This window comes from Paroedura picta, chromosome 7 (genome assembly GCF_049243985.1).
Source record: "Paroedura picta isolate Pp20150507F chromosome 7, Ppicta_v3.0, whole genome shotgun sequence".
In the NCBI taxonomy this organism is placed as follows: Eukaryota; Metazoa; Chordata; class Lepidosauria; order Squamata; family Gekkonidae; genus Paroedura; species Paroedura picta.
Window position 1 is genome coordinate 100,260,440 of NC_135375.1, and position 27,201 is coordinate 100,287,640.

The window sequence follows — 27,201 nt, forward strand, 5'->3', positions numbered from 1 at the left end:
TATTGTGAAAAGCTCTGTGCATTTATTCATGAGCATATCTGTTTATATTAGAGTAATTCACATCGAAGGTTTGAAATCTAAACAGGCTTGTTTGCGGACGCTGACTGTAAGCTGATGTACGCTGACTGCACGTCCAGGCTACTGTGCGAGACACAGAAGATGGCTATAAACGGACTGAACGTCCACATTGCCGTGAAACACGCAGGAGATTAAAAGCGATCGACCAGAAAGACCACTACTTTGACATTTTGTCTATGGAACTCCCCAGGAGCACTATTTATGTTTTTCGTCAGGTTTCTCATGGTTTCGCCCACATGGGGCTTTTCCTGCTTTTCGTCAACCAGGATCGCTAAGTTTTGCACCCCGTTCTGTGCAGCGAGGTAACAGCCAGAGGAAAGGGCTTTTTTCCAGGTGCGACACCTCGCTTAGGGTACGCACTCTTCCTACCAGTGTCCACCCAGGGATCAACTTGTCTGCTCAGCAGCAGGTGAAGATCATTCTATTTGTCCAGGCCTTGTCAGCCACCCACCCACTCCTGCCCAATCCTTCCATATGGAGGTGCCAGGGATCGAACCTGGAACCTTCTGCACGCAAAGCAGATGCTGTGCCTCCGAGCGTCTCTCCCCGAAGCTTAGGCCCTCTTGAGCCAAAGGGAAAGCGCTGCTGTGGGAGGAAACGCCTCTGTGAGCATAAAGCTCCTCTGGACCAGTTTCGACCATTAGCGGGCTAGTTATGAGTGGCAACGTTCTTTCACCAGGGGCCAAGGCCTGTGGGCAGGCCCTTCAATGAATAGCGAAGAGCCAAGTGGAAAAGAGAAGGGCGGGGAGGGGAGAGACATGCATACAGGCCTGTCCTGCTTTCTGTTGTCCTTTATTCTGCTCTTGGTATTCACAAGGGGGGCAGGCGGGAGAGTGCAACAACCTGCTTGCCGCCATATCACCAGCCTCCTTTCCCGCCTTTCTTTTTCTTCTGCTGCTGCTTCTTCTTGGTTGCTGCTGCACCGACAGGCTTTTGGTGTCTCGGGGGTATCATGTTGCTGGTTGATGCGGAGGGGGCCGCTGTGACTGTGCCGGGCCTTGGGGATGTAGGGGGGCTGCTGGCGGTCTTGCTGGCATCCCTGCAGGCAAGGGGGGAAATGGAAGATTATCACTGCACAAAGCCGGAAATGCTGCAGGTTCTCTTGTTGCCACTCCACGGGAGAAGAAGATCCCCTTACTCCACCCAGGCATCCTTTTGTGAAACTGTTAACATAGAAAAAACTTGGTTCCCCTAATAAAGTGGCCCGGGGTATCTTCAGGCAAGACCCATGATGCTCTTGCATGGCATGTCCTGAGCTGCAACCATGTGACAGGAAGTCCCGTGACATCACAGCTGGAGCTACTGAACAGGGAAAGGAAGAGCCCAAATTGTGACCTCACTTGGGGACTAGGGCAGGGCAGGAGAACTGGGGACAGGAAGCACAAGTTGCGGTGAGAACAAGACAAGGGTCAAACCCATGGAAGAGTCTCCCCCTTAGTGACCTTGCAGTGAGGCCTTGGTGGCCCTTTTAAGAAGAGCTGGGTTTTTTGTGCCTCACTTTTCATTACCCAAACGAGTCTCAAAGTGGCTTACAATTGTTTTTCCCTTCTCTCCACCCTGTGAGGTATGCTCTCCAAACGTCCAGGGACTACAGTTACCATGAGCCCCTAGTCTGCTAACTCTATGGATCTGCATCCCTATCAGTCCTAACCCAGGGGCTAAGAATTACTGCTCTGATCCAAGATGCATGCGGCCTCCCCACCCTGACTAGTTTTTACTGTCAAAACATCTGAGGACGGGGGCACCATTCAGGGGTATTCACTCCACATATCCACAATCTATTCAGAAGCTAGGCCTATTTCGGACGTTTTTAATTCTGAGCATTCCCCCAATGAACTTTCCTTCACCAAATTGATTTTGTGCTTCCGTCTGCGAGTATCACAAAATGTTGCAATTATGTTAAGAGCCCAGCACACAATGGAAAGGTGTAGGGCAGCATTTGCTGGCAGGGGCTCATGGGAATTGTAGTCTATGAACATCTGGAGGACCACAGGTTGACTACCCCTGGGGTAGCAAACAACAACGCGCTCACAGCACGTGAGCAGCTGGAAATTAGGTCCCTCCTTGTCCATTCCATTATGGGCTTCATTCAGTCCACCCAGTCTCTGCTTCTTTCCTGAAGACGGCTGCATGAGTTACCCAGCAACAGCTTCTGGGTACTTAACCCCCTGCCTTTCTTCTAAGATTATCAGGACTTGGACAGGCAGGCTCGGTTACTCACAGTTCAGAGGACGCGGCAGACGTCGCCCCTTGGGTCCCTTTCCCGATCTGATCCTTCTTCTTTCCCTTCTTCTTCCCCCGATAGTAGGAACGCTCCCGCATTGGGAGCCAGCGCTCCGGGTCGGGAGCCACTTTAGGATCATAGTTCTTTGGCAGTTTTCCTAAGACACATTCAGCACAGGAGAGTCATAGGTGTTTACCTTTAAACTGGTTAAGTAAACAGCTGAGCAGCAGGGAAACTCCAACCAGCCTGAAAGAGTGCCTGAGTGCCCCATCAATGGGGTGGACATGTTGCTGTAGGATCGCACAGCACTTTTTAATTTCCTCCTGGCAACACAGATTTTTCTATTGCAATCAACATCCTCTACTGTAGGAGTAAAAAGCAGCCTTATATGGGTTTAATCACAACCCAGGGCACCTAGCAAAGGTTTTAGCACAGAAGTTTAACTGCATTTAGATCCAAGAGATCAGACGCAGCTCTGCTGGGCCAGATTCAGAAGCCGCCTTTCTAGTATCAGAGCCAGACATTTCTAGGAAACAGTGGAGTGGATGGGTGGGTGGGAGTGAGTGAGTGGGGGGGCCGGGGGGTGCGGAGAGCGCAATAGCCCCTCTTCCTCACAGTTCACCTCAAAGCCATTGTTCATACTGCAGAGTTGCTGGGAGTTTTGAACTGTAAGTTAATTCTATTTGAACTGTTTTTCAGGTGCATAGCTGCACTGGTCTGAAGCAGCACAACAAAGTGAGTCCAAGGGCACCTTTGAGACCAACAAAGTTTTATTTATTTATTTTTGGACTTCTAAACCACCCCACTCCCAAAATTGGCCCCAGGGGCGGAATACAACAGTAAAAGAATACAAGATACAAAGACAAAAAGCTTATACCTTGAGTAAAATTGTGTGCGTCTGAAAGGTGCCCCTGGACCCCAACTTCGTTCTCCTATTTGAACTTACTGAATCGGTTTTGAAAACTCCTTTAATCTTTAGGCCTCCTACCCTCCACAATGTCCCTGCTCGCCTCCACTCATCTATTAATGAGACAGCCTACAGCATTGAGACACTCACCTTTCTTTTTCTTCCTCTTCTTCTTAACATCTCCTTGGCTAGAAAGAACAGAAAGATATGTGAGTCTGACTGAGCAGCAACATTTGCTATGCAGTGGTGGGTAGAGTGGGATTGGGAGAAGCAGGTTAGCCTGTAGTTGCAAGAGACACACTGGGATGCATCTAGTCACCCACAGATTTCAAGCCATGGGACTTCCTGCTTTCCCTTCTTCTGCGACCCAGTGAACTTTGGTTCCTGGGGTTTGGCACAGGGAGCAACGTATGTGTGGAGGGAAGTGGTGGAAATCTCTACCCCATCTTCTGTCAAGCCAAGAGGCATTTGGAGATGCCTTGCCATTGCCTGCCTCTGCACAGAAAACCTGAACTTCCTTGGCGGCTTCTCATCCAAATACTAACCTAGGCTAACAGTGCTTCGGGGAGCTTCAGCGTGCAAGTCATAGGACTGCTTAGGAGGCTCGTCTCTTCCTTTGAAGCCAGATCGGTCCAATAGGATTAAGGCTGCATGTTGCTGCATGCAACATGCCAAGCTCTGTCGACTGCCGTTACGAAGACGCCTCTTGCAAAACAGGGATAACGAGGTCGGAAGCTTGTTGGGCTTCCGCTTGGATGAATTGATATTTCACAGCTGATTCAAGGTCATTGGTGAGGTCCGCATGAGGACTTTAATTCACTCAGGAGAATTGTGGAATGGAAATACAGAGTAACATGGTTGGCCCTTAATTTGTGAAGCATATGTGAATTACACTCCCATCAATTTAGTAGCATATTTATTTACGGTGAAAGACCAATAAAATGCAATCTTTCATCAGTTTTGTTTTTGCTTCCAGCACTGTGATCAGGCTTTCTTAACTAGGGTTACATGAAATCCCGGGGTTTCTTGACAGCCCTGGGTTTTCCAAATGAGTTGGAATTAATTCATTTTTAATATATTTTTAAAATGTGTTAAACACTTATCAGGTGATATGACCATATTTGGTCACGTCGATCCCCAAAATGGCTAGTTATGGGCCTGGAGGGGGTGGGAAGGGAAGGGCATGCAGATGGGCATGTACACAGCTATGCTTCCCAACTATATGAACGATTGCTCCACTTCTTGAAGCCTGAAGAATGTTTCAGGGGTTTCTCACCGATAAAAAATATTGAGAAAGGCTTGCTTATATATCATTTCTCATGAGATCAGGCTAGCCTGGCCAGTCCAGATCAAGGCATGCGGTCTGATTAAACCCATCTGTTCTGTTTACTAAGCTCATTTTGTTTCTATTAATATAGCTTGAAAGGAGCACTGAATTATTTTTTTTAAATGTTTCTTTTACCCTTGCTCTTTCTGTTGATTCTCATTGGTGGGCTTCCCTCCTTTCTTCCGAACGTACGTAGCCCCGTGGGAGTTTTCGAGCGCCTCCACGTCTACTTTCAAAGACATGCTGTCAGAGGAGGGCAAGTGTTTGCTGAGACTGTCGGGAGAGAAGAGTTTAGGAATAACGGGAACGCATTCAGGAACAGGATGGAAGGAGAGTTTTCAAAGGCTACCCCGCTCAACAGATGCAATAGGGGAGCTCCAAGACAAAGAAAGCTGAAGAATCTCCGTCTGCACAAGGAGAGAACATGGTATAGAAAGGGGGTGATGGCATCTTTTCCAATTGTCCTCTGGTCTTACTATGGCACTTCTAGAAAGGGAGGAGGCGTATGGCAAAGAAAGGAGCCCAACTGGACCAGCAGTTTTCATCTTTGCTCCCAAGAATCCCTGAGGCTGGCAAGACAGCATCCGCTGGGCTTCCTCCGCAATGCATGGCTGCAAGTGGAACAACAGAGCAGGGAGCCCTACTGAAAGTTAAACATGTTATTATTAAGAATGGTGGCTTCTACTCTTGTGAGCTGGGTTTGATTTCCCGCTCCTCCACATGTTGCCAAGCTGGGTGACCTAGGGCCAGTCCCAGCCCTGATAGTGCAGTTCTGATGGAGTGGTCCTGTTAGAGCTTTCTCAGTCCCACCTATCTCACAGGGTGTCTGTTGTGGGGAGAGGAAGGGAAGGCGTTTGTAAGTCACTTTGAGACTCCTTTGGGGAATGAAAAGCTTGGTATAAAAACCAACTTTATGTTCTTGGCCAGCGTCCTCTTCAAAACATCTGCCAGAGCCTGGAATGTACTCTAAAATCCTCTGCCGGGCACAAGGCTTCATCATCATCCAAGAGGGCTTCATCAGCAGACATGATGGAACTTTTATTTGGAAGGTGGGAAACACCAAACAGCTCCACTGTTGCAACAAAACAGCTAGATTTGAGTCCAGTGGCATCTTAGAGACCAACAAGGCTTTCAGGGTGTACGATTTGGAAAGTCAAATGACTCTTTGTCTGGTACAGGAAGCTGTCTGACTCTCAAAAGCTTAAGTCCCAAAACTTTCATTGATCTCTAAGAAGAACATGTTTTTTTTTATACCCTGCTTTTCAATACCTGAGGGAGACCTATAACGGCTTACAAACCCTTTTCCCGTCCTCTCCTCACATCCAACACCCTGTGAGGCAGGTGGATCTGAGAGAGCTTTCAGAGAACTGTTCTGCAAGAACAGCTCTAAGAGAACTGTGACTTGCTCAAGGTCATCCAGTTCCCTGGATTAGAGGCTGCCTCCCTTAACCATAGGCTCGCAGCAGAAGCTAAGGTGGTACTTGACTTGGATCCAGCTGTTCTAGTGCAGACCAAGCCTGGCTGCCCACCTGAAGCTTCCTCCATTGTAATAAGGATGCCCATTTAAGGAAGTCGCTGAGGGAGGCCTCTTAATACCCCCACCTCCCTCTACTGATGTAGGAAGGATACACTTTTGCTTTCTCGGGATCAACCAAGGAGTACGCCGAGATGAGCTGGGCCAGGGTATGGATGTCTTCTGGGTTTTGCCTGCAAAAATAAGGCAGTACCATTATCATGGCTGTAAGAAAAATTAACTTTTGGATTAACATCCCCCCACCCCAAACCTGAGGCTTTTCTTTAACTCTGCTCTGTGTTCTACTTATAGCCCTGAGATAAAGACAGTGAGTTTCCCTAGCTTACAGTGCCCCTTGCCCCATGAAGGGGCTTGGAAGGGCCCCTTGAACTGCCACATGCTGGAGCTTCTTCCTGCCAGCCAGGCTTCTGTGCTTGGGGAAGGACTTACTTCCACAGCTCCTCGAGATCGCGGATGGCCTCCTTCTTCCGGCCGTGCTTCAGCTTAAAGTTGGCTGCTTCCCTGATGAGCAACAAATGAACTGAAGACTTTGGCTGCAAAACAGTACCTGCTGATGTTATGTTATGCAACTGAACACAATCAGAGCCAGCTGGACATAGTAGGTTGAATCGTGGCGAAAACAAACACATCAAAATTGAAGGTGTGATCTCTTAGTGAGGTTCTATTGAACTCCAAGATACTTGCCCCACCTTTTTTGAGGTTGTAAGCATCTTTGAGGTTCCACTGAACCATAAACTACTGCTAACTGAGAAAAAGCCTTTTCTGATTCCTTTGACAATTCCTTTGCAAGCAATACATTTCCTTTTTGAAAAATATGCAGGACAGTTTGTCTGTAAATAATTTTTTATTGACAGCATGTCTACTTATTTTGCCCACTGCACAGCATATTTCTGAATCCAATTGAATGCAACTGATATGGCCGTTCTCTCTCTTTTTTTACACTGCTGAAGAAGCAGGTTCACCCAATGCATCTGTCAGGGGACCTGCCAGTTAACGCCCACACATATGAATGGTTTTTGCTTCCAAGGACTGCGGTACCAAAACCGAGGATGTCGCCTCTAAGCCAAAAGCATGGTTGCTCCCCCAGTTCCCACTCATCCCTTCTGGTCCTGGGGGGGGGGATTTCAAACGACCCATCCTCGTGTTCAGCAGACAGCAACCACAACACGGGAAAGGGATTTCTATGGACGTGCAAGAAGCTGAACAGAAGCTGACTGCTGAATCCTGTGGCCAGGGGAGGGTGGAGGCTTTCTATCAGCACAGGTTCTGTCCCGTCCCCATCTCTACTGCTCTCTGTCCCCCTCTAAAGCTCCAGCATCTTCCTCAGCCCAGGGACAGAGCACGATGTCCATAGCAGAATTGCCCCGTCCCTTGCGGAAGCTGCTTGGAAGGCATGACCAAAGCACGAGATCACTTAGGGAGGCAGGAAGCAGATACGAGTGTTGGGATTTGAGGATCATAGCTGAGTTTTTATACTTTAATAGCTTAAGGAGGCCCAAAGCAGTTTACCAACACGTTTCCCTCCCCCTCCCCACAACAGACACCCTGTGAGGTAGGTGAAGCTGAGGGAGCTCTAAGACAACTGGGACTGGCCCAAGGTCCCCCAGCTGCCTGCTTGTGGAAGAGGAGTAGAGAACCAAACCTGGTTCTCCAGCGTAGAGGCCTGTCACTCAATGACTACAACAGAAGCTTTCAATTACAGTCTGCAGCTCAGCGGCCATTTTGTCATGGAGTGGTGTTTTTGGAAGTAGCACAGGACTGTATCATGAACACGAGTGCACTAAATCAGGGGTAGTCAACCTGTGGTCCTCCAGATGTTCATGGATTACAATTCCCATGAGCCCCTGCCAGCAAACGCTGGCAGGGGCTCATAGGAATTGTATTCCATGGACATCTGGAGGACCATAGGTTGACTACCCCTGCACTAAAATACATGAGGATTTCTCTCCACCACGCCACTATTATCCCTCAGCAACGTGAGTTCAAAATACATCCTGAAACCATACAGACTCCGGGTCTCCCATCCACTGGCATAACCATCGAACAATTGACTTGCCTGGAATTTTTCATACCACTCAATGGTTTGTGTCAAGACTTCAATGGCGCTGTCGATGTCTTCTTCGTGGCTGTACATGGTCACTAGGGCCGAAACCTGCGACCATTCAAAAGGCAATGTTAGATCCATTTATTTAGGAAATGGGCATGCTGCCTCTCCAGAGGCCTGCTTGAGATCGTGTAGAACTAAGACAGGAAAACAAAACAAAAGTTGAGTCCAGCAGCAGCTTTGAGGCTGAAGGGGTTTTATTACAACCCATACCCTGAAGAAACCTTTGGCTGGTTTTCAAAGTGCTCCGGGACTCAAACTGTTCTGTGGCTTCAGACCAACATGGCTGAATCTATAATAACACTCACCTATAATAAATAATACATCATTTAAAAAATCTATAGCAAAAGCCATTCAAGCACAACCATTTAGAAATAAGCAGGAAGATAGCTGAATACTATAACAAGAATATTTTTTATTATACCAACAGCTTTCTTACTTTACTAAGGTAAAATCTGAAAGGATAGACTGTACTGATGTAATCCTCAACAGAGATCAAAATGTTTAATTTGTAGTGCAATTCGGTACAGAGTTACTCCAGTGTATTCCCACTAAAATTAATGCTCAGACTGGAATAACTCAGCTCAGGACCACACTGTAAGAATTGCACAAGGCACTTGGAAGGATTCTGCACGTGCTTAACTTTAGACAATTACTCACCATGCCGGGCTTTTGCCTTAGTTCTTCTATGCTCCTCATGATGACGCATGCTTTGGTAATGTTGCCTTAAACAAATGAAAAATCAAAAAGCAGTTAACCAGTGTCTTTCTCCAGCTTTCCACTTGGCGTGTGTGTGTTGTTGTTCACTGAAACAGGAAGAAACCCTCTTTTTCATTTGAGAATGAGATGCAGAAAATTTTAACGAGGTCTCTGTGTATGCCACAGTTCTACAGGAGCCAGGTGCTTGGGAATTTCAACTTTCATTTAAACAGAAGCCATGTTTCTAGCCCTTATGACTCAAAACTCAAGTGAAAGTATTTTCTGTGGAAAATTCAGTAACTTCAGAGATGGCTCAATACAACTCCCAATTGATGGTGTTATGGCTTCAGTGCCTTGCATAAACTCTCTATTGTAAAAATGGAATCTGGAATAAAATTGTAAACGTTTTATTATTTCAGTAACTACTGGTGACGGTGGGCATTTAAACTGCAAATGATATTGTGCAGGTTTTAATCCAATGATTTTTGTGAACCGCCCTGAGCCTGTTTGTCAGGAAATGTGGCACAGAAGCCTAAAAAATAAATCAGAATAGATTATGCCAAAGAAAGAAAAAAACCTGCAAGAATCAGGTTGTCACATAAGATGTATGTGAAAGCATCAAACATTAAAGTTCTGTACTTTTTTGTTTAAATTTTTTTCAACTATCCAATTATTTTAATGTCAAATTAAAGATCCTGAAAACACGTTAATGTTGCTTTTTAAAGGTTTATAATAATCTGAAAAGTAATGAAAATTTTGCGATGCAACGCCGGTTGCCCATGGCTGTACCATACATAGCAAGGTTTACTAAGTCACATGCGCATCTCCTGTCCAGCCTCCTGGATGTTTGCACCTTCATGTTCTTTAAATTTTGCCAGCTGATGATTAGTTCCTTAATGAATTTCCATTGCATATCTTAAAAGGCTTTCCCAACGGCTGCCGCAGAAGATGTTTTCATATAAACTGCAGCGATGCCTTGCCCACAATAAAGCAGATTTGTTCAACCTGCAATGTTTATGCTATTGCTCAACTCCGCTTTTCTTGGTCTGACATTTGTAATTTCTTTAGCATAGAGCAGGGGTAGTCAACCTGTGGTCCTCCAGATGTTCATGGACTACAATTCCCACGAGCCCTTGTGGGAATTGTAGCCCATGAACATCTGGAGGACCACAGGTTGACTACCCCTGGCATAGAGCACAAGTGTCTCCAACCCCTCCAACCTTTCACCTAAGAATCTCCACTGAAGGTGTCTCCCTGTGGGGGAGAAATAATGAAGACAATGGAAAGGAACCAGTGCTGCAGCTGAATGCTGGTGAAGCTTCCTCCCAAAGAAGCAGTACCTTGGGCCACTTTCAGCTGGGCCATGGTCAGCTTAATCTCGGCTGCCTTCTCAGGGTGCTGATCAGCAAACTCCTACAGAAACAAGGGGAGGAGAACAAATCGAGAGACTTTCAGACATAATCGACGTCATAATTTACAGGACGGGAAATGGCAAGGGACTGACTGCTGCCCAGCTGAAGCATCTTCTGGTTCTTTAAGTGTCTACTGTTTTGGATGCTTGTGCTCAGGTCTGAGGCAGAAACAGGTGTGCCATTAAAAAGCAATAAACATCTAGGTGGATATCGGATCATTCTTTTCCCGGCAAGAAGTATGCCTCAACGAGTTTTTGGGGACAGTACATGGCAAAATATTACTAGAGAATCCTGCCTCTGTTTTGTCCTCATACACAAACACAATTAACAGTGCTATTAATCTAGTCCAGGTCATTAAAGGCCAGCAATTATTTCAGCCCATTAATTTTTTAAAAGAAAAATAAACAATATTACAGGCAAACGGCACCTTCAAAGACCTATTCGGTTCCCTGTGGCTGCAGATTCTCGAAATCATCTTCCAGCAATAGCTCTCTGAGCCACCTGACAGGGCTCTCATTCTTGACTAATTCATGATCTCATGATGTGCATTATCATCAGTAAGTGTATTCTTTCTACTGTTTATCCCAGCCTTCCTCAACTTTTATACCCTTGAGAAACCCCTGAAACATTCTTCAGGCTTTGAGAAACCCCAGAAGCCTGAAGAATGCAAGGAGAGCCATGATGACCTACCAGAGAGTTTTACATTTCACCCTGCATGCTTTGGTGACCCCTCTGACACATAAACAGGTTTCGGTTTCAAAGAACACACACTTCCACCCCCTAAATCTTGGCACACCTTAAAAATTAGGATCCATCAAAACTCAAGTTTTCTTGCTGCAAGAAATTAACACGGTTAACTTCTCTGGTTGCAGGACATTTAAATGCCACTTCAAAATACCTCTTCTTCTCCCCCCCCCCCCACCAATAAATAAATAAATACAAAACTGATTCTGATAATCAGTCATAATAAGCTAATCAATTCAGGACTTAACTGCACTTATCCTAAGAAAGAATATGAAATATAGAGATTGCAGATTTCTCACATGTATGGCCATCTTCTGGCCCTCAACCAACACATCCATCTTGAACTTCGGTATTCATTAGTCAAATATTTTGCCCATTCTCAGACGCTTACTGCATCTGGGCTCAGACATTTTTAAAAAATCTACTGACAATATTTACATAACTCTTATTTACAAAAGGCCTGTCGGTCCATCGTTTCGTACCCTTCCTCAAGGCTCTTCGGGGTTTCTGCACTCCTTTATTTGCTATGTCTCCTTGTTCAGCGGAGAGAATGAGCCAGCTCTGATCCAGGCCTCCAGCAGCAACCTCTGTGACTTTTTCCAATAAGGCCAGTAAACGTGACCCCGTACTCCCGGCCATACTACTGACCGTTTGTGAGGATGCTAAATAACCGTTGGTAGCGAGAGACACAAAGTCTTGAAACGCCTAAGTACAACTCAATACCTAAACTACAGTTAAGGCCTGAATGTAAACCAGCATGGTAAATGCCCCCCATAGGGCACTTTGCTCTGCATATATGATACTCCTGGTGGTCCCAGGCCCCCAGGATGTCCCCCTGGCCCTGGGTCCAGCCTGGTGGAACAAGCTCCTGGAAACGCTGAGGGCCTTGGCAAAGTTATCAACGTTCCACAGGACCTGCAAGACGGAACTCTTCCGACAGGAATATGGTTGAGGCTGGGGGAGATACCGGAGTTCGATCTATGGGTCCCGCCCTACGCCCTGCTGAGCTTAGCTGCATGGCAAGTACATCTGACAGCCTGTAGTTAACATTGTCTGCCACTCTGTTGACAGGATATGGGCAGCGGGAGGGGGGGGGAGTTATTGGGAGGTATTTTGATTTTTACCCGCCATCTTGTTATCTGAGACTGCCCTGTGTTTATCCTATTGAAAATTGCATTCTGCTCCAAGGGGATGAGGAAGAATGGAATAAGTCACCGGAAGCGACTGGGAAGGATCCAGTCTGTCCAACAACCGAAGGTGATAAAAGGATCACATTCAACACAAAGCCAGGGGGAACAATGAGAAGGGAGATGATAGTCAGCTTGGAACTAGGTTTCCAGGAATGCCTCCGAGATGCAGAACCGGCTGGTCCAGATCTATGGGCTGCCTGGGGGTGCCATTTCCTTAGAGGCAACCCTGCTGCTTATTCTCCCAAGCAAGAAAACCACAACCTACCTGCAGCAGGTCTATTGCCTTGGTATGCTGCTTCTCTCGACACAACTGAGCCGCCTGGATCAATACAGGAAGGAGGTGTTCGGGACTCTGCGACTGTAAGCTTGAGGATAATTTGCGACACTGATCTGCCTGCACAAGAATGGGAGGGGAGAGAAGCCCAGTTAAGAAGGCAGATCATGCAAGACTCAAGGCAAAGTATAGGTGTCCAGCAACAAGCAGTGAGCCGCAATGGAAGCAGCACAAGAACTCCACCTTACTGCAACTCGTCACGGAAAGACCTGACATAAAGTTTTACTTCCCAGGGATTCCTACTGGGATTTTGGTACCCCAGTCAAAAAGAAGAGTTTGTTTTCATATCCCACTTTTCACTGCCCAAAGGAGTCTCCTTCCTCTTCCTCTCCCCACAACAGACACCCTGCGAGGTAGGTGAGGTTGAGAGAGCTCTGACATAACAGCTAAATGAGAACAGCTTTAACAAGACTCTGACTAGCCCAAGGTCACACAGATGGCAGCAATGTGGAGGAGCGGAGAATCAAACTTTACAATCTTATACTGGATGCAATTTGACCCTCACTTGGTCTTCCTCAGAGCTCTAATTAAGACACACATACAATGATAAAATACCAAGTACATAACGCAGCCAGTTAAATAAATTATTTTTAAATTTTTTATCAAGGGTGACAAAATCAATGGATCTGATGGAAAATGTCCATTTATCAGCCAATACGTCGCCTTCTTCAGAGGTGAAGAGATCAGCCACAGTTACTGGCAAAATGTCAGGGACTAAAACTACCAGACCCTAGCCACACAGCCTGGAATGGCCACAGCAGCCAAATGAAAAAGAACTTTTTTTCCTAATGTTCACTTCTGCTGACAATGCAGTGGAATTCTAAGCTGCCTCAGACATTTCACTGACAGGACTTTGGAGGGAATTTGCACAAAGGAAAAGCCAGATTCCCCATCCCAAATAATGATTGATAGAAGAGGAAGGAACAAAATGGGAAAGTAGCTTGGAAGGTATATACACATCAAAAACATCTACAGGAGATTCACATTTCACTAACTAAAGTGATCTTGTAAAATGCTCTTAAGACAAATCCAGGAAAAGCAGAGAATCCCATTGTACAGCCTCAATAGGGTTATACTATACTATCCTCTGTTCCACTTAATATTTCTGGTAAGGGCTTGGAGGAGGAGCTGGTCTCATGGCTTAAGAGCCACTCAGCATTTAACACCCACTCAGGGCGGCTGTCCCACCGGAGTGTCTCCTCCTCCAACCGGCTTGACTGTCTGCCCAGTGCCAGCCAATCACCTTCCATCCCCTACCCCTGACCACCCCCTCTTCCTTCCCTCTGAGGCTTGGAAGCTGCAGATCCCTGCTGTATGAAAGCTGCCCCTGCTGGTGAGTTCCCTGAAGTCTGCAGCTTTTCCAGGACCTGGGGGGAGGGAGAGGCTATCCGTCTGCTTTCTGAAGTGGTACAATCCCCAGAGGACTGCATCTCTCCATTCTCCGGAACAGTCAGACAAGATCACTTCTACAGAAGCCATTAAACAAGTCTCGATACCTGGTTGGTGTACATGGCCAGCAAAGCTTTGTTGAACTCTATTGCTTGGAGCTGCTTTTTGGAGAGTTTATGCTCGACGCCTTCGGCATTGGTCAGCTTCACCTTTTTCTTGGAGTCAAAGACATTTTGGTCCTGCGGAAGGCAAATGGCACAGGATGAAGGGCTTTCTCCAACCGGACACCTGAACAAAGCAACACATGACCACGCTCCTTTTCCAAGTGGGGCACAGGAGCACCAGGTAGGGTATGGATGATCAAGACCAGAACGTTTTACAATTAGTCAGAGGGCAGGGCTAGCAAGAGCTGGTAGCCATGAGAGCAGAACTTTTGAATGCCGGTTACTGGAAAGGAACATAGCAGGGGAAGGTGCTCAGAAGCATTCGGCTGGCTGGCACTGCGGGCAACAGGGTGCTGAGCTGATCCAGCAGGGCCCATCGTATGTTCTCAATCCCCCTTGATGACCAACCTTATTGATGGTTATGATGTTATTGGCAATGACTGCAAGCAATCCCACATCCGTTGGCCTGCAAAGAAAAGAACACATTTGCCAAAGATGCACAGATCTCCCCCCCTACCATCCCTGCCCCCCAACAAACATGGTCAGAGGAAAGAAAGCAGATCCCGCATAGTGCAGGAGGTTGGATTAGATGACCCATGAGGTCCCTTCCAACTCTATGATTCTATGAGATCTGAGAAGCCCTTACTTCAGTTTGATTATCTGATTGTAAAGCTGCAGCGCTTCCTCCGTGTGACCCTGAAGCTGCAAAATATAAGCCATCTGCCCATGAATGATAGCCAGCTCAGCCTCGATATCTTCTTCGGTCACATCCTAAAGGGAGGTATTAAAATAAATGTTAACACGCTACCTCTCTTAAGAAGCTTAGAAGTCACTTGTTCACAACTTAAAATGTCACACAATGCACTGGTGGTTATGTTTTTGCTGCCACCAGAAACAGTAAGAATGTGGAGCGGTAACTAATTGCCAGAGAACACAGGGAGCCAGGTTTATTCTAGAGCAAATAAGTTAACTCAAAGCAAGAAAGCTTTGACGGGAACTGGGATTCAAGAAATTAAACGCAGCATGTATCTCTTTCTACTTCCCACACACATGTGAGAACCCAAATAATGAGGAAAGGTTCAAAGGAAAAACAAACCAGGCAGCTGTGAGATAACAGGGGAGCCTAAGGACAAGGGGGGGGGGAGTGCGAGTAGAGGAGGAAGGAAGAGAGCAATAACTTTTAAAGAGTCAATTTACGCATCTAACAACAATGAAGCATAGGCCGAAAGTAGAGGCATTCTGATGACAAAGAACAAACATTCCAAATCTTTTGTGACAGTGTCGAGACTCCGGAATCTCCAGGTGAGAACTGGAGATTTCAAAACTCTTACACTCCAATGCAGTGGTCCCCAACCTTTCTGAGGCTGGGGACCGGCAGGGCATCGGGCTGCACCCGCGGGCCACGCCCGATGCGCGGCCCGGCCCGGCCCTGATTCCCTGTCCCCGCCCTCCCACAATAAGAAGCTTCCCGGGCCGTAAGCTTGCGGCCTGGGAAGTTTTTTACTGCGGGGGGGGGGGGGGGGCGGGGAGAGGGAGCCGCGGCCCGGCGCCATGGCCGGGCTGCGGTCCGCAGGTTGGGGACCACTGCTCCAATGCATCCATTAATCCCAACAAGATTTACAAGACAAAAGCAGTTCTCCACAGGAAGGCAAGGCAATTAACACATTGGTTACTCTTCAAAGGCAGATAATAGTAACTATATGCAGAATAAATTGTTTGTGTGTGTGTGTGCGCGCATGTGGAATGATACACATTGGAACCACAACTACTAGACAGAACCAAACTGGTTCTGACAAGCCAGGGATCATTAGTCAGTTAGAGCTGGCTAAGTGTAGTGCTCTTTGGGGGGCAGAGTCCCATTTATTTCCATGGCAGAATTAGGCAAACATGTCAATCTTACTCAGAATTAAAAAGAAGTCAAAAGGTACTTTCTCAGACCTTAGATGGCCCAGGATAGCTCTACTGCAATATTATTTTGGAAGCTAAGCAGAGTCAGACCCAGTTAGTGCTTGGACGGTGTCAAAATCATGACTGACATTTGCCATTCCCCTTGATCTGCTCTATACTGTTTTATAACATGCCTTTGTTAGGATCACAGTCTTGCAAGACGCTCCCACCATCCCTGGAATGTTTTGTCTCTGAAGCTGCAACCCGTCCTTCCTGCATTCAATTCCCGCGTTCGACTCCCCGCTGACTCCCCTATCTCCTGGTCCTTCAGACTGGAGAATCTAATCCATCAAAAAGACTCTTTCTTGCCTAAACGATTTGGCAATGGGAGGGGCTGGATGCTTCTGGTTAACGGGGGGGGGGGGGGGCGGTGCTTGCCTAAGATTCCCCGTCTTAGTAAGGACCACGTGATGAGCTAATTTTTTTTCCCTTCAATAAACTACTCCCTTTTACTACGTCTGGTTACTGGAAGTAAATCGGAGTCTCACGGATGGGAGACCACCGAAGAAGTCCAGGATCGCCACGCAGAGGCAGGACACCTGTTTTGTCTCTTGCCTTGAAAACCCTCCAGGGTCACCTTAAGTTGACCACACCTTGATCTCATTTTCTTCCACCACTGCAAAAGGCGCTTTGTTTTTTCCTGTGTCGCATGCAAAGTGAGCACGGCTACTTAAACCCACTTCTACCTGGAGCCTGGGGAATGAAAGAAACTCTGAGTTCTTTTTGGCTATTTTGTTTCACAATTATCACAAACAAGTGGGGCCCTGGTTACCAAGGCTGCCCAGGCTAATTTGGCAGTGGTACAAGCCTTGGGGGGAAAGGCTTCACAAGACACCTGGGCAATTTGCACAGGCAAATTAGTCAGATGAAGAGAGATCTGTGAATAAATCTGCTGTATGTTTTTAAAGGGCAAACTGCAGCCCTCAGTTCAGGGCTTGCGCAGGGAAGGGAGAGAGGATTTAAGCCTCTCTTTCAGCAGCCCTAGAAGCAAAGGTTTTTGAATCTAGGTCTTCCAAAAAAAATCAAGCTAGGAAGCAGGGTAGGGTGGCATTTCCACCTGATGAAACCATATCAGGTTAGAGGGAATAAGCTGCTCTTCCCTGCCCCAGTGGGCATGGCTTAGTGGTAGAACATTTGCTGGGTATGCAGAAGGGGTTGAGTTCAATCCTCATCATTTCCAGTTTAGAACAAGGATCGGGCAGCAGGTAATGTGAAAAACCTCAGCGCGCATTCCCAGGAAGCCACAGGCAGTCTGAGTCGACAGTTCTGTTCTTGATGGACCAAGGATCTGATGCCATGAAAGAGAGCTTCCCATGTTCAAGAGATATGCCCATGTTCACGGACAGCTACAATTTACTTTTTGAAAACACTACGAAGTTCCAAGCAAGGACCTCCCAGAACCTTTTCTAGTTGTTTCCCTTCAAGCTTAAGACTTTAAACGTCAGGATTATAAAGGGAAAACAAGATGACCTAACCCCTACTGGATTTATATAACTAGCACACAAATGAGATAACCCTTCCTGTTTGGCAAAAAGGCCCATACACACCTTGCTCAACGCAAACGGCAGCAACTTACCGAGTCTTCTGCAAGGGACTGACGACAAAGCTCTGAAAAGAAAAAGAAAAAACAGGGGGGGCACCAAGATTAATCAGCTCCATCATAGACGACAGCCACTGATCATCAGCTTCTATGAGAGATTAGTACATACTTATACAGTAACCACAGTAATGCAAAAATGCTGAGGGTTGAATTTTTAAAATTAGGCTAATAGTTTAATCACAACTAAGCTGAATACTCTTTGCATGTACAAAATTAACATTGGGGTGATGAGTTTGGCCCAGTCCTCTCTTTGACTTACTACTGTGTTAAGTGCAGGGAACTTTCACAAATGCAGCCACCCCCATCTGCTGTATGTAGTGGTACAGTCCAGGAAAAGCTTTGCCACCTGATTCTGCTCAGTACAGAAACCGGTAGTTATCTTTGCCCTCCACACTAGTTGTATCTGACAATATCCCCAACATGGTTCATGGAATGGTGTTTCTAAAAATAGTGAAAAGCCTTGCTCTCACAGTTGGGGGCCCATTCAGAGACACGTGGTGCTCACCAAGTGCCTGTCAATCAGGACCACGGTTCTGAAGATGGTTGTACAAGGAGGCAAGACCATGGCTCTGAAGATTGTACAGGGGGGGAAAAAAGTTCTGAAGATGATTGTACAGGGAGGAAAAAACCCATGGTTCTGAAGATGGCTGTACAAAAGGGGGAAAACCATGGTTCTGAAGATGGTTGTACAAGGGGAGAAGACCACAGTTCTGAAGATGGTTGTACACAAAAGGGAAAAAAGGAGATACATGAACCACTCTTAGGGCAAAGTTACGATAATATATTATTATAATTTTAAAAGCCCATCCTTCTAGAAAAAGCTGTTAGCTTTGTTTTGATCATATACACTGATATCCCTGCCCTCAGCTAGTCAAAGTTATTTATACAAAAAAAAAACCATTAGTTTGATAAACAAATACTTATATTGTCTATCTGCCCACATTAAGTACAGTTTCAACACAGGATTTCTACAGTGAAGCTGTCTACACTAATACATTTAATACAGACAACTCTGTGTTTGAAAGAAAGCAGACAGACATTTGGGAAACTAAGTCATTGGTTTTGGAGAGAAAAATGATGGTAAGCCAGGTATGATTTTCTTATGATTCCCCTGCTAGTCCAAGAGTTGAGATCAGCCTTGAAGTTACGCCAGTCCTGACATGTGGCAGGGGCTCATGGGAACTGTAATCCATGGACATCTGGAGAGCCACAGTTTGGCCACCAGTGGGTTAAGGTATCCTGTGAAATAAGAGCCATCAGAATCCTTCTCTTTCAGAACCTGGGCGCCATGCCTTTCCTTTTTCTGCAAACCATGTAAAGAGAAAGGACACATTCAATGGCTCATTTGTTACCTTCTGCTTTTTGAAGGCTTTTAATTGCGTCATTCAGCCTGCCTTGGCCAATCAACGCACACGCAGCGTTATAGCACAGCTCATAGGTAGCTTCTTGGAGGCCCAGATCTTCCTGCAAAAGAGCAAACAATCCCACAGATCTATTAATTAGCGAGAGTCAAGTTGAAGGAGCATGATTTTGGAAGCAACAGTACAGCTGAACTCGTTCTGCAAGGCAGCTAGGCACGCAGCAAATTGCTTCTCCATGGGACAAAGAGGTCTCCCGCAAACATACAGTCAGTTCATGAACCTCAGAATCTCCCAATGTGCAACACGTGGCCAACAAACTGCACAGGAACAGTTTTCCGACAAACTGTATGCTAGTGCAAAAGAGTAAAACGCAAGTGAATTTGCCAAACCATTGTAAGAGATGCAGCTCCCTTCATATTTACAATGGAGGTCTCCGCCAGAGCCTTTAGTATGCATTAGCAGGAATCAGTGAGCTGCTGCAATAACAGAAAAGCTGGAGCGTGAGCCCGAAAAAACATTGTAAAGGGTACTACGTTTCAAACATGGCCTCTGTTCATGTGCTAGGGGAAAGCTATGTAAAGGCACCCCTTGAAAGAGAGAAAGTTATCAGTCTCTCCTTTGACTTTCAAAGCTGTAAAAAAATCGTATAATTTCTTTAAAGATGATCAAGACATTAACAAAACTCCTGAGGACAGAATACAAGTTAGTATCATTTCAGTGCACACAAAGAAGATGCAAAGTGCACTTTTAGCCTCAGTCATGTACCTCAATATATAACATGGCCTATTTCACATAAAGAATAAAGTGCCAAATTAAAACAAATGGCATTACTACGTACAAGAAAGGGGGAAAGCCCACAGTCATCCAGAAGGATCAGTTGTCTCTAAGCAGTTTAAAATCGCCTTTTCTCCCTCTCCCCATAACAGACACCCTTTGAGAGAAGCAGGGCTGAGAGGTCTGTGAGATCTCAATAAATCCTGCAGTTAACAGAATGATTCCTATGTCCTTACTAGAGGATGACTTTAAACACAAAGAGAAGTTCTCATATCTTCAGAGTCTTTAATATCACCAAAACAAGACTAGACTCCTAGGTAAAGGCTTGTTTCATTGTGAGACTTCTTCAGCTTTGCAGTAATAATTGCACGCATTCAAAAAAATTCAAACAGAACACAAGGTCTCTTGCAAACAGAATAGAGGTCAACCTATATTTTCTGGTTGCATGCAATTATTATTACAAAACTGAAGAAGTCTAACAGCAAAACTAGACATTACTCAGGAGTCTAGTCTTGTTTAGATGGTATTAAAGACTCTGAAGACCAGAACTTCTCTTTGTGTTCTATGTTAACCTCTAGTACAGTGCTTCTCAACGTGGGGGTCATGACCCCTCGAGGGGTCGTTCGGCCCTTTCCCGGGGGTCGCTGACGGGCACTGGCCTCCTCCACACCACCTTGGAGCTCACGGAAGCTGCGGAGGCCAGCGCCACGGCAAGCAGGAGTGGCAATGGTGGCAACACACACGCACGTACACATGCGCCGCCGCCCCTGCTGTAGGGGTCACGGCATTAGGGCAGTTGAGAACCGCTGCTCTAGTAGAATGCAGGAATTCTTCTGTTAACTGCAAGATTTATTGAGCTACATGGGTTTTTTTCAATGCAGTATATACCTTCCCGTGTGTATTTCTACTTTGTTATCTTGATTTACTACTTACAATATTTCCCAGGGTTCTGGATTCAGATACCCAGAGCCAGTACATGGCCATTGCTTTGCTCAAGTTGCAAAGGGCAGGAGTTCTACATGGGCGACCTTGACCCTTGCTTTTATTCAACATTCCAATATGGAAGATCCCCACGATTATACACAGCTTGCGCAATGCATCTGTTACGCAGCTGTTGTGAGAGGCGCAGCAAAGATGGTTGAAAGGCAGGAACAGTCACCCCACCCCACCACCACCAACTTACTTACTGGCACCACTTTCTCCCAGGCGCTCTGCGCAGCAACCACTGCTGAAAGGTTCGTTTTCCGCTCCTCTTCATAGTCATCTTGGGAGTTGCGAATGAGATCCCGATACACGGCCAAACACTCATCGTAACGTTCCAATCTGTACAGCTTTAAAGAACAAGAAGAGTTGGTTTTTATCCTCCACTTTTCACTGCCCGAAGGAATCTCAAAGTGGCTGACAATCACCTTCCCTTCCTCTCCCTGCGACAGACACCCAGTGAGGTAGATGAGGCTGAGAGCTCTGTCAGAACTGCCCTGTGAGAACAGCTCTAACAGAACTATGTCTAGCCCAAGGTCACCCAGCTGGCTGCACATAGAGGAGTAGAGTATCAAACCCAGCTCCCCAGATTAGACGGCCACCACTCTTAACCACTATACCAAGCTGGGGGGAAGGAGATTTTGCTCAATGAACCAGAGACAGAATCAAAAATATCTGTTGAGAATCATACATATGTTGGATGGGCAACAGGATTCCTGCTAGAAATACTTCTTCCCCAAGTAGTGCTCCTCTTTTTCCACGTCATAATCTCCTCCACATGCAGCCAGCTAGGTGACCTTGGGCCAGTCACAGTTCTCTCAGAACTCTCACAGCCTCACCTACCTCACAAGATGCCTGTTGTGGGGAGAGGAAAGCTTAGAAAAACTTAGGAAAGCCAACGAAGCCTACATTTAGGACATGGTGGCCAAATGGTGGCTCTCCAGACGTTCATGGACTACAAATACCATGAGCCCCTGCCCTGGTAGGGTGATTGTAGTCCATGGACATCTGGAGAGCCAGTTTGGCCACCTCTGTCTTAGGAAAAGCTCCAGCCTCATACTGAATTACAATTTGTATGTTTAGCTAAGGTTCTTTTCTAGATCTAATAACTGCACGAAGCTGCCTTGTTCTGAATCAGACCAGTCCCCCACCAAGGTCAATATCAACTACTCAGCCTGGCAGCAGCTCTCCAGGGTCTCAGGCCAAAGGGTTTTCACAGCACATCCCACCTGGCCATTTAAGTGGAGATGCCAGGGCGTGATCCTGGGACCTTCTGCATGCAACACAGGTGCTCTACAACCAAGGCTCTGGTCTCCACATCCGGAACCCAAGTCCTGAATTTAACAACTGGGCTCTTCCACAGAAGGACCCCAATGACATGTTTCAGACCAAGGCTCAGCCCCATCCTTGAGAGCGTCACAGAAGGCAGTGTTTTCAAAGCAGCAATTACCACTTGTCCATAAAGCTCCTTAAGCTTGTCAGTCTGCTGGCTGGCCCCTTGGATGGTCTTCAGGGCATTTTCAATCCTGTTCAGCCGGTATTCACAATACGCCTTCTCAAAGGCTATCAAGTCACTGCAAAATAAAAGCCAGGATTTAGAGGTCATTCCAAGGCATTCATTTCCCATAAAGACATTTATACTCGCAAAGCTCATGTTGCTGTTGATGTGTACTAGAGTGCCAGTATTATACGGGGGGGAGGAAGTTTAAATCAGGAAGGCAGATCGAGATGGTAATCTGCAAAAATAGTTAGTAAGATAACTTTTGGCAGACCCATATTAACAAAACCTCTCAAACTTTTAAACAGTTTTATTTCTTCACATGTGGCTTTAAATGTTGTAAGTTGCTATTTGAGAAGCCTCCAGTCCTCAGCACTTACCTGGTCAGGACTTTGGTGTGGGTGTGGATCACACTGAGGGCTTCCTTGAAACTTCCGTTTTGGATCAGACAGACCACTTTGCAGTGCAGAGCAGTCACGTCATCCTTGTTGACTTGCAGTACTAGAAAGCAGCAAAAGGAGTGCCTTAAACGGGATTGTTAACCCGCATCTCGTCAGAGTTTGGTAACTTCCAACAGCATTGTGGGGACATACCAGCCGATCCTCTATAAGAACTGTAACAGACAAACTTCCAGCATGCCGTAATGGTTAAAAGCAGCGGGCCCCTAATAGGGAGAACATGGTTTGATTCTGTCAAAGTCCCAATCGACTCCTCAAATAAGCAGGCTTGGCATGTTCCTCCATGTGCAGCCAGCTGGGTGACCTTGGGCTAGTCACAGTTCTCAAAGCTCTCTGCCTCACCTACCTCACAGGGAGGTTGTTGTGGGGAGAGGTGATGGTAAGCTGCTTTGAGATTCCTTCGGGTAATGAAACCTGGTCTTCTTCCTCTTCTGCATATGTAGCTTCCCCATCCCTGTGGATTCCCCGTAACTCTAGGGAAATGTTCAGTCTGTTATACAACAGCGCTTGTGGAGCAATGAAGGGACCCAACAAGCATGGGCAATGCCATACAAGAACTGTGAATTCTAGGACATCTTTTGGAATTCATTCTGTGACTGATTAGTAGCTCTTGGAAGGGTTTTGTGAATGCAAAAAACAAACAAACAAACAAACAAGAACTGGATGACTGCCAGAGCTGGTTAAGAACAGATAACTCAAACTGAAGACCACATGTGTGTCAACATTATGACTGCTTTATAGACTGCCAAGTTAGTACCAGGTTCCATTCATATTAGTGGTTCTCATTTTAAAGTTCTTTGTCAACAAAGTCCAGGACACCTTCTGGAGTCCCTCCTCCTATATATGCTCTCCAACTCTGCTCTGTACTTTGCTGAGTAACCCTAGACCAGTCACACAGTCTCAGCCTGACCCACCCCACAGGGTTGTTGTGCCCTTTTTTGCCTTTTCTTCCCTTTGGCTCCCCTATCTTAACTTCTAGTCACCACACATTATTTCTAGTGACAATAATAACAAATGTGGTGAGAGCCAGCTTGGTGTAGTGGTTAGGAGTGCAGACTTCTAATCTGGCAAGCCGGGTTTGACTCCCCACTCCCTCATATGCAGCCAGCTGGGTGACCTAGGGCTCACCAAAGTATTGATAAAGCTGTTCTGACCGAGCAGTAATATCAGGGCTCTCTCAGCCTCACCTCCCTCACAGGGTATCTGTTGTGGGGAGAAGAAAGGGAAGGTGACTGTAAGCCACTTTGAGACTCCTTCGGGTAGAGAAAAGCAGCATATAAGAATCAACTAACTGATTTAATTGATTTTAAATGGTTTTTAATTGCTTTAGTGATTTATAAGTAACTGACTGACTATACTGTATTAGTGTATTTAATTTTATGTGTAAACCGCACAGAGACAGTTTACTGAGAGGGACGGGGGGGGGGTACATAAACAAAGAAACAAAGAAGTGGAAAATTATGTACATTGCTTTGAGTTGCAATTGAGAAGAAAAGGCAGGATATAAATACAATAACATTTTATAAACCTGAAACATTAGTTTGGGGGTCTTCTTCTAATATAATCAATAATAAAATGTTATTTATAGCCCGCCTTTCTCCTAGAGCTCAGGGTGGGTAAGAACATTAAAAAAAAAGAATTAACATTATACTTTATGTTAAAAACATAATGTGTCCCATAAAATAGATCTAACTGCTTCTCTTCTTGTAGTGGGAGGGTTTATATAGAGCAAATGTTCAGGCTCAGACGGTGTTTTGAACATGGAAGCCAGGACTGGTGGAACACCTCTGTTTTACAGGCCCTATGGAACTGTCCAAGGTCCCACTGGGTCCTGAACTTGCCAGGGAGAGCAAGGCTGAAAAGGCCCTGGCTGAGACCAATCTGATATAGTGGTAGGAGATCTTAAGTTTTTTTTTGGGGGGGAGGGGGGATATATGGGAGAGGCTGTGTCTTGTCAGCTGTCACAAGAAACAGTGAGTGTGTGTGGGAGGGAAGTTCATTCTGGTTTTAGTATTGCAGTATTTCTTCTCTGATCTTAGTTCATTACATGAGGCTCTCTTCAAGCCTCTGAAAGGACAATAGACTACTTTATTGCAGAGGGGATTTGGGAACAGTATGAGGAGTTGGTGGGTTTCATAAGCTTGTTTCCTGTTACTCCAGTTGTGATCTTGGTTGCTGACCTTATCCTGCTTTTATCGTAGGGTTGGCTTTTATTATGTTTGCTTTATATTGTGTGCTACTCTGAAAGCCAAGATAGGGAGGAAAAGCTGCCCGTTTGATTTTCTACACAATTTCATGTCGCCTTCAGCAAGCACGGCAACCCCTACCAATGAATAACTTTACCATACCTCTGGCATTAGTGGTAACATGAGAAGCCTCTTTATTACTCACACAGAAGCATCTTCTGCATGGGAACCATGAATTGTGTGAAGAGGGCGTAGGTGGTGCTGGCCAGAGATCAAAGATGGTAGGATTCCTGTAATGTTAATGCTTGCATAGAAAATCAGCCTGTTGCGGGGACAGCCATGGGGGGGGGGCTGTACATGATTAATCTTGCTCTCCTACATAGCTATTAGACACAGGAATCTCTTTGTCCTTTGCACTCAGATTTGATATTTTTAAATTCTCTGCTTTTTAAAAAGGTAATTTCTTTGACAGAAGCAGACTTTCCCACTGAACAATCACTGGTGGGAAACACCTGTTTTTAAGAGAATGGTGATAACACTGGCCTTTCCCACAGGTCTGCTGTAACAAGTGCAAATCTTCAGGGCCGTCTGAAAGTGGTTATGTGCATGTGACATAACAGAAGGTGCTGCCCTCCAGCAATAAAGGAAATAGCAGTGGAGAAGAAAGCAGTGTTTTTGTACCCTACTTGGCGTACAATCACCCTCCCTTCCTCCTCCCCAAACAGGCACCATCTGAGGCAGGTGGGGCTGAGAAGCTCTGAGAGAACTGAGACTGGCTCATGGTCACCCAAACATACGTCATGTGTCTCAGGGGGACTTACAATTGCCGGTGTGGTAGGTGGGGCTGAGAGAGCTGTGAGAAGACGTGGTAGGTGGGGCTGAGAGAGCTGTGAGAAGACGCTACCTCAAGGTCACCCAGCTGGCTGCATGTGGAGAAGGAATGGGGAATCAAACCTGGTTGTCCAGATTAGAGGCCATTGCTTTTAACCACTAGACCAAGCTGCCTCTTCAACCTGTGACTGGCATCCAATGAATATAAGATTTTGCAGATCACCCCAAGATTGCTCATCCCTGTGGATTCCCCACTTCTCCAAAGAAGAGCTGTTTTTTGTACCCTGCTTTTTATTACCCGAGGGAGCCTCAAAGCAGCTTGCAACTGCCTTCCCTTTCTGCGAGGCAGGTAAGGTGGAGACAGCTCCGAGAGAACTTATGACTGGTCCAGGGCCCCCCAGCAGACCTCATATATCTCAGAGAGGCTTACAAACACCTTTCCCTTCTTCTCCCCACCACACACATGCTGCAAGGTAGGTGGGGCTAAGAGCTCAGACAGAACTGCGACTGGGCTAAGGTCACCCAGCTGGCGGCCTGTGGGGGAGGGACAGGGAATCAAAAAACCTGCTTCCCCAGATTAGAGGCCGCTGCTGCTCTTAACCACGACCCCCAAACTGGTCCCCCTCCCCCCGGTCATTGGCACCCAATGCAGACAAGGCTTTGCAGAGAGCCCCAAGCTAGCCTCGCGAATTCCCCACTCGTGCATAGAGAGCGGCTGCTCGGCGGCCACTTGCGGCCATTTTAACCGCCCGGGTCCTAAGTAGCCAGCCGGACGCAGGGAGGAGGAGGAAGAGAAGCAGCAGCAGCAGCAGCAGCAGCTGGAGCCCCCCCCCCACTCCTCCAGCCACGTGACCCCCGCGCGCCTCACTCACTCTTATTGACCGACTTGAGAGCGCGCCCGAAGTCGCCGTTCTGGCCGCTGCGGTTCACGTCGCTCCAGAGAGACGCCACTGAGGCGGCCTCTGCCGCGCCGGCGCCGCCTCCACTCCCCGCGCCCGCCGCCATCTTGGCCGAGGTAGAGAAGTAAAAAGGGGGGGGAGGAGTGAGAGAGCAGGCCGAGGGATGACCTTTCAACCCGGAAGCAGATCTCTCAGATGCTGGGCCCTGGTTTTGCCCCTCTACGGTGCCGCGTCAGCCAGCGCCCCCTTCCGCTTTTGCGCACTGAAGGGGGTGGGGTTGCTCGTGGGCTAGAAGAGAGACGGAAACCGACAATGATATATACATTTTAAACATTTTATTTATTTCGATTTGTAAGCCGCAAGTGGGCTAAGAACGCAAATAAATAAATAAAATTAAAGTCCTCTTAACATATAAAACAATTTAACATTCTAATTTATGCAGCAGAACAAAAATGCCACTGCAGGACTCTTCCTCAGTCTCGATGTTGGGGGACCAAAATCTTTTCAACCAGCTGGAATAACTTTTAAGTAGTCTTGAAATATAAAATAATTTAAAATTG

At 46.5% G+C, this 27,201-nt stretch overlaps 1 protein-coding gene across 1 annotated transcript; it reads right to left on the reverse strand.

Moving 5' to 3' along the window:
- Positions 1–26,808, reverse strand: SRP72 (signal recognition particle 72). The gene is made up of 19 exons (XM_077345689.1): positions 26,615–26,808; positions 22,648–22,768; positions 22,220–22,343; positions 20,976–21,119; positions 19,006–19,117; positions 17,630–17,661; positions 14,753–14,877; positions 14,515–14,572; positions 14,050–14,181; positions 12,485–12,613; positions 10,214–10,286; positions 8,835–8,899; positions 8,127–8,222; positions 6,500–6,603; positions 6,166–6,243; positions 4,672–4,809; positions 3,360–3,397; positions 2,300–2,459; positions 1–1,117 (listed from the first exon to the last, which is right to left on the reverse strand). Exons 1-19 carry the CDS (start codon positions 26,745–26,747, stop codon positions 937–939), a joined length of 2,043 nt encoding a protein of 680 aa, XP_077201804.1. The 5' UTR covers positions 26,748–26,808; the 3' UTR covers positions 1–936.
- Between the last annotated feature and the right edge of the window lie 393 nt (positions 26,809–27,201).

Excerpts from the sequence above, each read along its gene's own strand:
- SRP72 (XM_077345689.1), bottom strand. The coding sequence starts at position 26,747 with ATGGCGGCGGGCGCGGGGAGTGGAGGCGGCGCCGGCGCGGCAGAGGCC. Across the intron at positions 14,573-14,752 it reads AATCAGATAATCAAACTGAA|GCCAACGGATGTGGGATTGC; the intron begins GTAAGGGCTTCT and ends TTTTCTTTGCAG. Across the intron at positions 3,398-4,671 it reads AATCAACAGAAAGAGCAAGG|CCAAGGAGATGTTAAGAAGA; the intron begins GTAAAAGAAACA and ends TGTTCTTTCTAG.